Source organism: Gobius niger, assembly GCF_951799975.1.
Source record: "Gobius niger genome assembly, chromosome: 6".
Lineage (NCBI taxonomy): Eukaryota > Metazoa > Chordata > Actinopteri > Gobiiformes > Gobiidae > Gobius > Gobius niger.
The window spans coordinates 10,454,913-10,468,233 of NC_136857.1; the positions used below are offsets into that span (position 1 = coordinate 10,454,913).

Here is a 13,321-nt window from a genome sequence, read left to right on the forward strand (position 1 = left end):
AAAAGTTGGGTACAGGGTACAGGGCAGGCCCTTTCACACCAATCAGTAGTCGGGAGTGGGCGGCCAGGTTTTGGACGCGTGTGTTTTGTGTAGACGACGGTCTGTGGAGGTCGGTGAAGCCTGTTCTAGCCGATTGTGTTTGTCAAATCGGCATCCCCATGTTACCGCACTAGGAGTACAATGGCCTCTTGTTACCGGCTTGCCTGCAAATCAGCTGGATATTAGAAGGACAGCTTTTCTCCTGTGTTTTTGAACTCACTAAAATTGGATGCGCACTGTTTTATCAACAAGGTGGGAAAATGTACAAACTTCTTTGTGGCATAAACTGAAATAAAAAGGTGTCGGGACTCTCTGAGAACACAATCAGAGACTACACCACACAGCGTTTGAACGGGGGCCGAGGCATTTTGTTCACAACTTACTACTAGACGTATCTACCAACATTATTTGCATTGTGCGGCTATATGGCTTGGTCTGGAGTGCATGTCTCTTCAGTGTAGATGTTGCTCTTAGCAGGTGAGACGGGGCAGACGAGAGGAAACCTGAGCAGACAAATAGTCACCCTTCCCCCCCAAACAGCGACGGTGCGTCGGGTTGGTGTGAATCCAGCTTCTGTCAGCAAAAAAAACAACACAATTTATTTATGCAGACAAAAATCACAAAGTGCTTCACAAATAGCAGATCACAACTGAAAGTAAAAGCATGTATACAACATTTGTCACTAAAAGCTTTCCTAAACAACAGTTGGGAGTCTATTTGAAATAGTCCACTGAGTCGACCACATGGAGGGACAGCGGCAGATCATTCCCGAGTCTAGGGGCAACAGCCTGAAAGGACAGGGTCCTGTGGGTTTTGAAACAAGTCTTTGGGATCTTTCAGGAGACTGGCATAAAGACCGGAGGGTGATCCCTGAGGGGTGGGGGCAACACAAGTCAGCAATGTTCTTGTGGTCATATGGTCGATGTGTTCAATGCTGCCTGTCCCTTTGAAAAGTTGGTATTGTGGGTAGTCTGTGGGATCACAGACACTGAAATGGATGCTCAGTGTTCTTAGCGCTTGGATAGCGTTCACACTCCAGTAAGCACGGCCGTAGTGTGTGCATTTATCAAGCCTAAAAGTCTTATCCTTCTTAAGTTCTATGTAATTATTAAGTTATTAATTATTTTTTATCAATGTTTTTCCAACTGAATAAACAAATAAGAATAATTTTGTAAATATCTTTGTAATGTACAGGGAACTTGGAAAGTATCTACCCTACTGTAGCATGTTCTAAGCAGTGCTGACTGTGACCACAGAAGTGAATGCTGGTTGTAGACTTTTGATTTAGATTCAATGGAAGTTGTATTTGCACCACAATCCATCTACCCACAACACAATCATTCATTGTAATAGATCAGAAAATTAATGTGGTTGGCTAGCTTGACTAGTAGAGTTGTGATAATGACAATTAGTAATCACGTGGCAGAGGTAGTGCAGGCATCCTCTCCGTGGATTATAATGCCGTTCCATTGTGGCGATCATTCATTATTTAATTAATTTTGTTTGAAAGAGTGGATCCTGTTGTACATACAGTATGTGTAGTGGTTGGGGAAAACCCAGAGCACCCAGAGGAAACCTACACAGACACTGGAAGAACATGCAAACCCCACAGAGACAGGCCTGGAAATCAAACCTGAAACCTTTTTGCTGTGAGATATGAGCGCCGACCACCAGGGCTATTACAGTATTTTGAAATTTATGACAATACAGTTATGGCAAAACAAAAGGGAAAAGGTGTGTATTACCAATTGCTTTTTCAATATATTTCACTCATTGAACAATCGTAATTACAATTCGCTTTGTCACATTATCGCTGCTGCTTTGTGTTTAAGCTTCTGTTGCAACATTATTTAGTGCCATTTCCAGATTCTCAGCCGCGCACCTGCTGCACAGTCGGCACGCGGCCGACTGGATCCATGCTTATTGTCGGATCCTGTCCTCCTTTTAATGTTTAATGCCCAGCGATGTGCTGTGTAGCTGGGAGTGGGCTTTTTCATTACCTGTCTAGGCTCAGTCATGCTGCATGCAAAGCTCCAGAGACACACATACGCAATTGTTGAGAGTTACAGTACACTGAGCAGAACAAAACATTACAACTTTCCCTTTGTGTTCCCGTTTGCATCTTGTAGCCTTAGCAGGGGCGAGTTTTGATCAATGCACTTCAAATTGACACTCTGCAAATGCATTAAATGTCAAGCGGGGTGAGGGATGATTTGGTTGTCAGGGTTTGAAAAGGTTGGATCCATATCTCTATCTGGTAAGGCTAGAAAGCACTGCAATGGCTTGGCGTGTTGAGGATATTGTTGGCAAATGGCAGCAATAAGCACCACTTTCAAACTGGCTAAGGACTAAACAAGTGTCTCCTTGACTGCAATATGATGTATGAATGTTTTACATGATAATTTGAGTTTGTCTACTTAATGCAATGGTGTTATTTCTGAGATTGAAATAACTAGGCCAGTTCTTTATTTTACCTGGGATTGCTGTCCTTGAGCAAGACACAACATTTTCCTCATACTTAAGGAGATGGGTCGAAGAAGCAAATTACGCAGAAGTCTTTGTCAGTCTTCCTGGGGTTTTCCATGAAATGCTTTACAAATGAAAGCCAATTTCTTCTTTTATTTGTAACAAACAAACGTCAAGGTCAGTGGAATAAATTTGCCTGCTATCGACGGCAAAGAAACTGGTAGTGTGTGACTCCGACTGTGCGTTATTTACACTTCCTGATCACGGCAGCTGTCACCAGCGTCTCCCTCCTCGGTATCGAAGCCCTTCCAATGTCGAGGCGCGACGCTCGATCGGGAAAACCCAGGAAGTGTGTGGCCAATGCAGCGGGTTTGATCACGAGCACAAGAGGTCTGACAAGATGACAGTGAATCCACATTTAGATCAAAGAGATTCTTTCACCTCGGGCAGCCAGTTACAGCGTGGAAACTGCCATTAACCTTGTGTCTCTGACAGGACACTAGGGCACCGTACAACTGATGATGTTGGATAGGCTTCTCAAGATCGCTGCACTATTTCTGTCACACTATCTCCTCCATAATGAATATGTTCAGATGCTCGGATGTATCTATTATATATGAACTGGTATTACTCTAGTCCCATACCATAACCAAGAATAAGCTTAGGTGCACTTAAATTGTAATTGCATATGTCTGCTGCACACTCTATGCATAAATGTAAAACCGTTAACTTTATTGAATTTCTGGTCGTATTTTCTGGCACAAAGACTTATTTCTTGCTCAGGGCTCATAAGGGCATAGATTTTTTTTAAGGACTTTTTTTTTTTTTTTTTTTTACATAACCGACATTTTAGAAATTAGAAACTAATTTATACATTGCCTGAACAATGAATCAAATTTGCAAATGAATCACCACATTACACTTTAAGATAATTTAACAGCTAATAAAATTCAGCGTGTGCACAACATGAACTGATCGCTTTAGTCACGCATATATTTCTCTTATTTCTTGCATCAATATAACTTGTTTTCCACAGCAATATTGGCTTATAAATGCACATGAATCTTACCTCATGAAGGAGTTGGAGTTAGAAGCATAGAATTGGGGAGGATGTTTTTCTTTCAATACCTTATTTCAAATTTTATTACCTCTAGTCTGCAGTCTATATTTCTATCAGAAATATATTAAATTATTCATGTGTATCTCAGATCCGTTACAGTGTGTGGGAGGCTGGAGCCTATCCCAGTTGCTTTGGGTCGGAGTCGGGGTGCACCCTGGCCTGGACACCTGCCAGTTAACAGCGGTGTTAAACTAGAGACTTGCTCAAAAAAAAACATTTTATTAATTCACCAGGGATGATTTAGATTCAGCACTCCATGTGTGTCTGCAAGCCAGTACATATCAAGCAATCGTACTCTCTGCATCAAAATTTCATCACAATTTAATCAGGACTATGAGGGCGAATTAATTTATCATTTAATACATGTAATCAGGGGAAATTATTCATGGTTGAGGTCAAGTCGCATCATACAGACTAATTTAATTTTGAAGATAAATGTATTGGCACTACATGGACCAAATATAGTTTTAGACGATTAGTTTTATTACAGAAAAGGCATAAAAACCGTATATATGCTCTGTCTTTTCCATAGGCCTATATATAACAGGCCCGCACTGCTGCAGCCATTAAAAAGTCTGAAATTAAAGATTAAGTGGAAATCAAATGACCAATAGCTGAATTAGTTTCCAGATTAAATGAGGCCCTGCTTGTTTATTGCAGCTCCACTAGTGAAGCACATTTTCTTTTTGGCAGCAAAAGCCAGAACTCTGCAAGTCGCTGTTTGCTATGCACATGTGCACAACAATGAAATTTTAATGTAAAGACAACAACATGAATAATGGACTGCTCATTTTACCATGATACTCATGCATGTGTTGCAACTGTTGATATGCAGAAAGGGAATGTAACAAGATCCTTTAAGCATATACAGTGCGTTTAAATGTAAAGCTGCATATGTGGACACAAGCACTAGTTTTGCCACCAATTAGGACTACTAGATTGTGGAAACACACTGGTTTTTAGCTGCAAAAAAAAAATGTATATCCCGGAATTTTTTGTGTGAGTTCAAATGACACAATTTGTAATTATACAATTACAATTTTTATCAATAAAACCCTCTCCAGGTCGGTGGAGAGTCCTTACCTCAAGTGGAGGAGTTCAAGTATCTCGGGGTCTTGTTCACGAGTGAGGGACGGATGGAGCGTGAGATCGACAGACGGATCGGTGCAGCGTCAGCAGTGATGCGGTCGCTGTATCGGTCTGTCGTGGTGAAGAGGGAGCTGAGTCGGAGGGCAAAGCTCTCGATTTACCGATCGATCTACGTTCCCACCCTCACCTATGGTCATGAGATTTGGGTAATGACCGAAAGGACAAGATCGCGAATACAAGCGGCCGAAATGAGTTTCCTTCGCAGGGTGGCTGGGCGCACCCTCCGAGATCGGGTGAGGAGCTCAGCTACCCGGGAGGAGCTCGGAGTAGAGTCGCTGCTCCTCCACGTCGAAAGGAGCCAGCTGAGGTGGCTCGGGCATCTGTTTCGGATGCCTCCTGGTCGCCTCCCGCGGGAGGTGTTCCAGGCATGTCCTAGTGGGACAAGGCCTCGTGGAAGACCCAGGACACGGTGGTGGGACTATGTCTCCGAGCTGGCCTGGTGTCGCCTCGGGGTCCCCCCAGAACAGCTGGAGGAGGTGTGTGTGGATCGGGAAGTTTGGGCATCTCTGCTGAGACTGCTGCCCCCGCGACCCGGCCCCGGATAAAGCGGAAGAAAATGGATGGATGGATGGATGGATGGATGGATCAATAAAACCAATATTGGAGATCATATCTGGGGACACATGTCTTGTTCATGGAAAAATGTATTAAGAAATCTTATCTTACCTTTGAAGAATATGTAGCCCTTTGCTTTATGTTGAAGCTTGGCAATGAATGTTGGGATTATTTCTAGTAGGGAACTTTAAATGAGTAGCATGCTTGTCTTCAGTCATTAATTGCCATAATCTGTGAACCGTGTAGTGATATTGTTATTTAAAAGGAAAAAATATATATTTTCGGTTTGTAAATCTAACACAACCTCTGACTAAAATTGAATCAAACAACCATAATAAAAGAATATATGTCTGTTCATTAAGGGTGTGGTCATTGACAAAGGTTTTCTGTTCTTGTAGTTAAAGTGTAAAAGTAAACAAACAGCTAGCTTATTAGCTAAAGACATTTGAGACCTACAGATTTCTTCTTCTGAAACACTGAAGAGGCGCCAATAGCCCCCCACACCTGCAGCTCAGATTAACTGCTAAACTCTTCCCAGAAGACGGTCAAAGACTATTGTGGAGCTGAGGGAGCTGCGCAGGAGGAAGAGGAAGGAGGAGGTGGAGGAGCTGACCAGTGCAGGACACCACGTTCTGAAACAGGGACAAACCCAAAGGGCGGTGCACCGTTTCAGAGGAGACTGAAGGCAGCCAGTCAGGTTTCCTCGGGGTCCTACGGTTTCTCGTACCTCCAAAAACATGCTGCTCAGGTTGGCCCACAGTGGCGGCACGCTCCGTTGCAGCGGCTCAGGGCTAACAAATATCGTTGTACGGTTGTACAATGACAAATAAAGCTCTTACTTACTCCTTATTCCTAAAGTGTTAGAGTACAGATGATTGCTAACAAACTTTTGTCTATGAAGGAAACCCCCTATATGATTGACGGCATTCACAAACAGGTGTTTTGTATTGGTGGAACTTGTGTCTTCTTGGCTGTAAGCTGGAGTACTCTCTTCAGAAACTGACTGTGAACTTTGCTTCGGGCAGGACATCATGAGCTCATCTCCACTGAGATGTTGCGGCTGTGCTTTGACAAAGACAAACAATATGTTTGAATATATTACATTCCCATCTAAATGCTTTATAACCCATTACAATAATCAAATGATTCCAATGTATTTCTTTATCAGCATTTTAACACAGTCTCGTTGGTTTTGCAACGTAGCAACCTGTAACAATGTACAATGAACTATACTTTTGTTGAGTTCCGTTTTTGAGGTCTGCTTCTATCTCTTTATTATGTCCTTGATTTGAGTAAAATGATCTGTCAATAGCTCCCTTTTCTGCAATAGTTAATGTAGCCTTTGCTGTCTAATACGGCACGTCTCTGTCCCAGTTGTTTATCCACTTGTCTCGTAGCTCTGAAGGTCAGTGGTAATTGTTTGTGAGACAAAAGCTATTGAGTGGTGGAGTGGGCTTTCTTCTGTTTACAACATGAGCCAACACAAATGCTTTTGAAGCCACTTGTCTCAAACACTCCACTGGGTGGTACTGGATATGGAGAAGGTCACTGCTAACGCTGCTCTATTAGCATTCGCCGTAGTAACTCTTGTATTGCATCATGTACCCAAAGGGAAACACCTAAAAGGCACTCCTGCAGTCTTTTATCTCAAATATGTGCCATGTTCCAATTAGAAAACACCTTCTTACACATTTAACGCTGCATATTTATTAATGCCCCACTTTGATTAGTTTGCGAACCATGTAGATAACAAGAGCCAGGGAAATATACATGATTCTGTGTTATAATTTGGAATGAGGAAATGAATCATGGTTTGGCTCAGGAAAATGTGCAATAGGTTGCATTCATGTGACACATTTAGGTGAGTGTTCTGTATTATTCATAGTTCTGACTTTGATATTTCATGTTATGTCGTTTAAATTAATGTATGGAAAAGACACTTGAGTAGCTCCTTTGAGAATGCCGTGTGTTGCAGCTGGAGGAATTAAGAGTAAACCCAAGATACAAGCACCCATTTTTAGCCAACGGTAAGCTAACAAATTGTAGTAGCGGTGTGATGTTTTTAGCTTGAGTACAGAATGGTTAAGAATAGGTTTGGTGATGGTTTACGGACTATTAAGCAACAGGATCCAGGAAATGCAAATCAGATTAAGAAAATGACAAAACACTGGGTTGGTAATTAAAGACTAAACACAATGTAGTTACACGGCAAAAGAGTAGATTTTGTGTATGTCTCCATGAAATGTGCTTTTTTTGACTATACCAATATGCATGTAATAGAAGGAAAACTAAGATAAGGTTCATTGTCTTCTCTGTTTGTGTGGTAACGGTGTAAAATTGATAATATTCTATCACAGGAACAATTGTTTTCTATTGTGGGACATTTTGTGGGGCTTCTGCTTTTCTGAAAAACAGCAAATCACCCATAGAGTTACTACACAGCCTCCTCCCCCCTCATGTGAAATTATGACATCAATATCTTGATTGTTGTAAACGCAGTGATTAATATTGTATATCTATTGAGTTGTAATTATTACTTGCCTAGTTATTATTGTCATTAAACAATACAGCTCCATATTATATAATATTGCACCTTTACCATGGTCTGTTCTCTCAAAGCCCAGAGACACTCTATATATTGGATTATCTGCAGACACTGACAGCACCTCGTGGCCCCAGCCAATGAAATATAATTAAGAGGATAAGGAATTGATTCTTGATTGTATGCTGCATTCATATGTTTTAATGAGGCCAGTGCATTAAAGGTTTTTTTTTTTGTATCAAGAGCTGGTAATGAGTTTTTACATAGATCAATATCTCTGAAGCCGGGACGCTGGGGTCATGTGCGCGAAACAGCAGTGCAAACAAAACGCCATGCCTTAGTGGCGAATCATCGAAACGTATGCGTTTGAAGACTTGAACATAATACATAATGAAAATGTTATGTTAATAATGCAGTACATGTTGCGTCTTACTAATTTGAATATACTCTGGTTTAGCTCAGTAGGTTGCATGTAGCCTGAGGTGTTTATCTGTAGCCTGTCTCACTTCTCTCCGGTGTTGTGTTATTTGACAGATAGACACATTCATTACATCCAGAAACTGTCAATGAGGCCAAAATATGATATCACAAAGCTTAATTATAGCTAAAATGAAAATAAATGATTAAAAAACACATTTTCTTCAGGGCTACAAGGCTCTGTTTCATCTTTTACCTTTTAATTTGGTTCCCTGCGCTGGCTCGTGCCTGCTGGTGCATTGATCAGTTAGCGGCAGGTGGAGAGAGGGGAGGACGACGACTCTGCTGCATATTGGGAGAATAAATCTTAAATTTGCTGTTAATTCTTAATGAAGATCAGCCTCCCTGAATGAAATCTTTTAGCAGTTTCACTCACAGATATACCCGGTATCTCTAGAGGCAATGGAGCTTTTGAAACTAATATGATGTAGTGCTAAAAATATCCCTATTTTGTAACACACTTCAGTGACCACATTCAATTAAATATATCTTGCTCTTATAAACAAAACTAAACCAAAACAAAGCTCTGATTAAGATTGTATAAATGTTGGTGTGTTCATAAATACTTAAGTTATATGCCTGTATATTGAATATGAGGGTATGCATTTTCTGAGATAGACCCATTTTAAATATGCAGAGATCCATTGTTTACCATCTTACCTCATGTAGTCGACTAATGAGCGATATTTTTGTGAATGAAATCCACCGGGTCATTTTTAATGAGGTTTCCATGGTGATAGGCCCTGGTTTAATACATAATGCATGTTTGTATTGTGTGTAGTATATATTATAAAAGGGAAAGCCTAACCGGTGTTTGCATTAGCATTTGATTTAAACAACGCAGGGCATCCTGACCTGTGTGTTCAGAAATAATTTGAAAATACTGTGCACCCATGAAATGTTAACATAAAATTATAGTTTAGGGAATCAAAGTGGTCTGCACTCCAAGCTCTCAAATGAACATTATTTTATTGTGTAAATGATGTAAATGAATAAGCTCTATGCACGCGAGTGACACGTGCCTTCTGGGTGCAATCTCCGGACGCTGCTGTTCTTCTTCTCACGCTGTGAAGTAACGCCGACTGTAACAAGTGAATTTCTCCTTTGTGAGATCAATAAAGGTTTATCTTATCTTATCTTATTTTTCCAATAAGGATTAGCGATGTCTTGCACAAATCACAGAATAGTTCAGGAAATCATCACACAGTGAGATACTAACGGGAAGTCACTGGCTACGTGTTAAAAACCTTTATTTCAGAGCTAATGGCTAATATATAAAAAACAACATGTTTTGCCCAAGACACTCATAGGGAAATAAGAGGACAGGAAGAGCCGATTATTGTGACCCTGAAATCTTTGTCAGTCTGTGTGCTGAGTGTAGGCCAGCCCACAGATGGTTGTGCAAGGCAGATTAATTAATAACATTTTGAAGTAATATTGGTTATGTCTCTCAAAACATAGCTACATAATACTACACAAAAAACACTGAAATAAAAAGAAATAAAACTTGTGCCTGAGCAAATGTTCTATCAATAAAGCAAAGGTAGTTAACATTTTAAAAGAGCAAAACTAACACCTTAAACTACAAAACAAAAGTTGTTTATGCTGCTCGTTGGAATGTATGCACTTTGTCTGTTGAACTAACTGAACTGTTTCCACACGTCCTCCTTCGCCCTGTCTGTGCGCCTGTTTGGGACATGTGGCTGGTGCTTGTTGGAGCCAGGCCCTCCCAGCCCTCCAGCCGTGGTGACAGTGGAGGAGGTGACAGACAGCACAGCGCAGCTCGCCTGGAGCCCCGGCAGAGACAACGGCAGCCCCATCTCCCATTATCTCATCCAGACGAGGACCCCTTTCACTGTGGGCTGGCAGCGGGTCAACACAGGTAGGTCCTTCCTTGGAAACATATTATGTATTGTCCCAAAATCAAGATAAATGTAATACAATACAAAAAAAAAAAAATCATTCAGTAAATTACAACATGTGGTTATCTTGTTGGTGATTTTGATGGACCGTTTTTCTCCAATAGATTCGCACAGTCATTATGCTTTCTGTCTACTGAAACCAGGACTCCCAATGAAAAACCACAAGCCTGTGAAGAGTGCTTACAATTATATGTTTTATTAATTTCGGGTGTTTTCGCTCATTGATAGTGTGTGACCGCTAAACAGTGTAACTTTTAATTTCACTCGATAGTAGCACTAGAATGGAAAGTCCCTTAATTGGTAACCATGAAGTTATTTGCATAGGTTTTTGGCAAGCCTTTTTGCTGGGTGCCCTTCCTGACTCCCCTCTTGGACTAACCCTCCTTACTTTGGCCACCACTTGGTTTGGCTGGAGCGTTCGTCATGCCATAGATCTCAACCAACCTAATTAACAGAGAACGTTCTACATTGCAGTGTAGAAAAATGACTCCATAAAATAACAAGAATAATTGACTATACGATACGTAGAGTGTTATGGAGTCTGCAAAATTTTACTACTCTGCAGAAGCGTCTTAATAGTCTATATGCATTTGTCTCGATGCACAAACTGTACAGCAGTGTCGGTCAGTTGTCATGTCAGTTTTTTCCATGTAATCTTGACAGGCCCTTTGGGAAATTTCTCCGCTTTCTCCACCTCCCAGTCTCCAATGGGCAGGTCAGGGTGTGGGGTCAGCCGAGGAGCGAGGCATCTGGTGTCCAGGTTGCTACCCAAGAGACATAGGGGTCATCCGTGCCAACCCTATACATGATCTCATTTACACCGCAGTATTGACCTCCAGAGCCCCGGCAAAAGCCCTTCTAAGTGAAAGTAGCTAAGATGACATGTAGCTTTTATGCGCTGAGGCCAAATGCAAGTGTATATGTGCGCATGGATTTAGCATTTTGTTACAATCAGCGTGAGACCGCATAATGAGAAGGTAAATTGTTTTTGGTTTTTTTCATGCTTATTTTGAGAGTTTGTTTAAAAGCCCCGCTAATCAATAGTCTCCAATCAAAAATGAATTGGATGACAATGTGTGCTGTTTACAAGGCTATGTGCAAATCCACAGGGAGTAATTAGCCTGTCCCCGAAACTTTGACAAGTTTGACATAGCTTTTTTTGTTTACTTTCTTTGTTCATCTTTAAAAAAGAGAACGGCCAAACTAATACAGGAGTCGCATACGTTTCAGAACATGGTTGGTAGAGATCTAAATAGGTTTTAAACATGATAAATTCCATTGTGATTAAAAGTACAGCCCTTTTGTAAATGTGTCTAGAATATAAAATGAAATAAATATTATGTGGGAATATGTAGAAAGACTTTTATGTCTATGACCTCCCTCTTTAAACAAACGTTTAATGTCCGTTAATTAAAAATCTCATCATTTTGCGCTCAGACTGGCAGCTATAAAGATCCTGTTCTGCACTTGTGAAGGTGGCATCACGACCTGCTCACGAATTATCCTGCTCTATAAACTCCCCTCATTCTATTCTCAGAAAAGGTCTCTTAGCGGGAATCTAGATATGAAATCCACCAGCATTTGCTTAGTTAAAAAAGTCTACGGCATAGCATTATTCTAGATATACCCCAAGCCAAATATGTTCAATTTTTCTGAGCTAGAGCAGACCAGTTTCCAGTCAAATGTGGTTACAAAACTGTGAACTCTTTTGGCCGTCCAAAGCCTGGAAAATCATGCAAATATTCATGATTTATTCTAGTGACAAAAAATGCTATTGACTAACATTTAATAATGCGATATAATCAGAATCGATTTCAGTCAAACCAGCATATAAACCAACGTCAGCAAAATCATCGCTTCTCAGTTGAATGAAAAAGTGTCTTTTGGTCAGTATGATCCATCACCCGAACCAGTTTCTTTAGTTTAAATCTAAGTGTATTTGATATAGCTTGATGAGAAATGACATTTATGTGATTACAATCCACTCTCCAGCTGTGAGTTCAGGAATAACAACCTGGTCTGGTCTCACACGGCTGAGTAAAGTCAGTTAACTGTCTAAATCCTATAGACTAAATAGATTTGGCTCTAATGGCGTTATTGTATTACCTTTTTCGTTGTTGTTTTTTTCTTCCCAGTCCCTGAAGTCATAGATGGGAACACACTGACTGCTACTGTGGTGGATTTGAACGCCTGGGTGGAGTACGAGTTTCGAGTTCTGGCCAGAAACAGTGTAGGCGTTGGCGAGCCCAGTCCAGTGTCGGTCAAAACAAGGACAGAAGATTCAGGTTCGTAAAGATTGTCATCCTCCAGTAGAGTTAGCAATATTAAAACACATTACACAATCATGGTAATGAGACAAATTGTTGTGTACCTTACAATATCCAATTTTAAAGAAGAACTAAGTAACTTGTAAATGCTTTTCGTAGTCCCTCTGGGGGTAATACAAACGTTAATGGGATGATTGGGGGGGTCTTTCATCCCCCCGGTGTCAAACCAGAAAACCACATTTGTAACTTCACTGCCACCGGGTCGGAGTCACCAATACACAATAATGGAATCATTAGAAGAAGAAGCTAACAGGCTAACGGGAAAAGCTAACTGTGGGCTTGTGCCACTTTAGCTGTATTTACAGCCAAGTTTGAGTGAAAAAAAATCTCAATTGTGATTTATTGGGTTGTGGCTAAAGCTAAGATCGGGCTCAAAAAACGAACCCAAAACAAACCCGACGTAAATAATTATTTATTTAATGCTCAGGCAGACAGAGCCTCTGCGCAGTGCATTCAGCAGCACCCTCAGAGGAGCGCGCCGTTTGTGAGAGGTACGCGCATGGCACACGTGCAAGCAGCAGCGTTGCGCACATACCTGCCACATACATACACTTGTGGGGCAGGTTACGCGCTCGAGCAAAAGCAGCACACGCTGTCAGTCCCCTCCTCTTTCCGTCACTCTCTTCTCCTCCTCCTCCTTGTTCATAAACATCTTGCTGCATTTGAAAAAGCTACTTTTAACGCACAAACAGGAACCAAAATGCTTATTTATCCACTAAGTTAA

General features: G+C 41.1%; 1 protein-coding gene across 1 annotated transcript in view; it reads left to right on the forward strand.

Moving 5' to 3' along the window:
• Positions 1-13,321, forward strand: part of cntn3a.2 (contactin 3a, tandem duplicate 2) — a 74,385-nt gene that overhangs the window by 47,948 nt on the left and 13,116 nt on the right. Inside the window, exons 15-16 of the mRNA XM_079558592.1 lie at positions 10,072-10,230; positions 12,406-12,555. Coding sequence (XP_079414718.1) covers positions 10,072-10,230; positions 12,406-12,555 — 309 coding nt within the window. The remainder of the gene's footprint in view (positions 1-10,071; positions 10,231-12,405; positions 12,556-13,321) is intronic.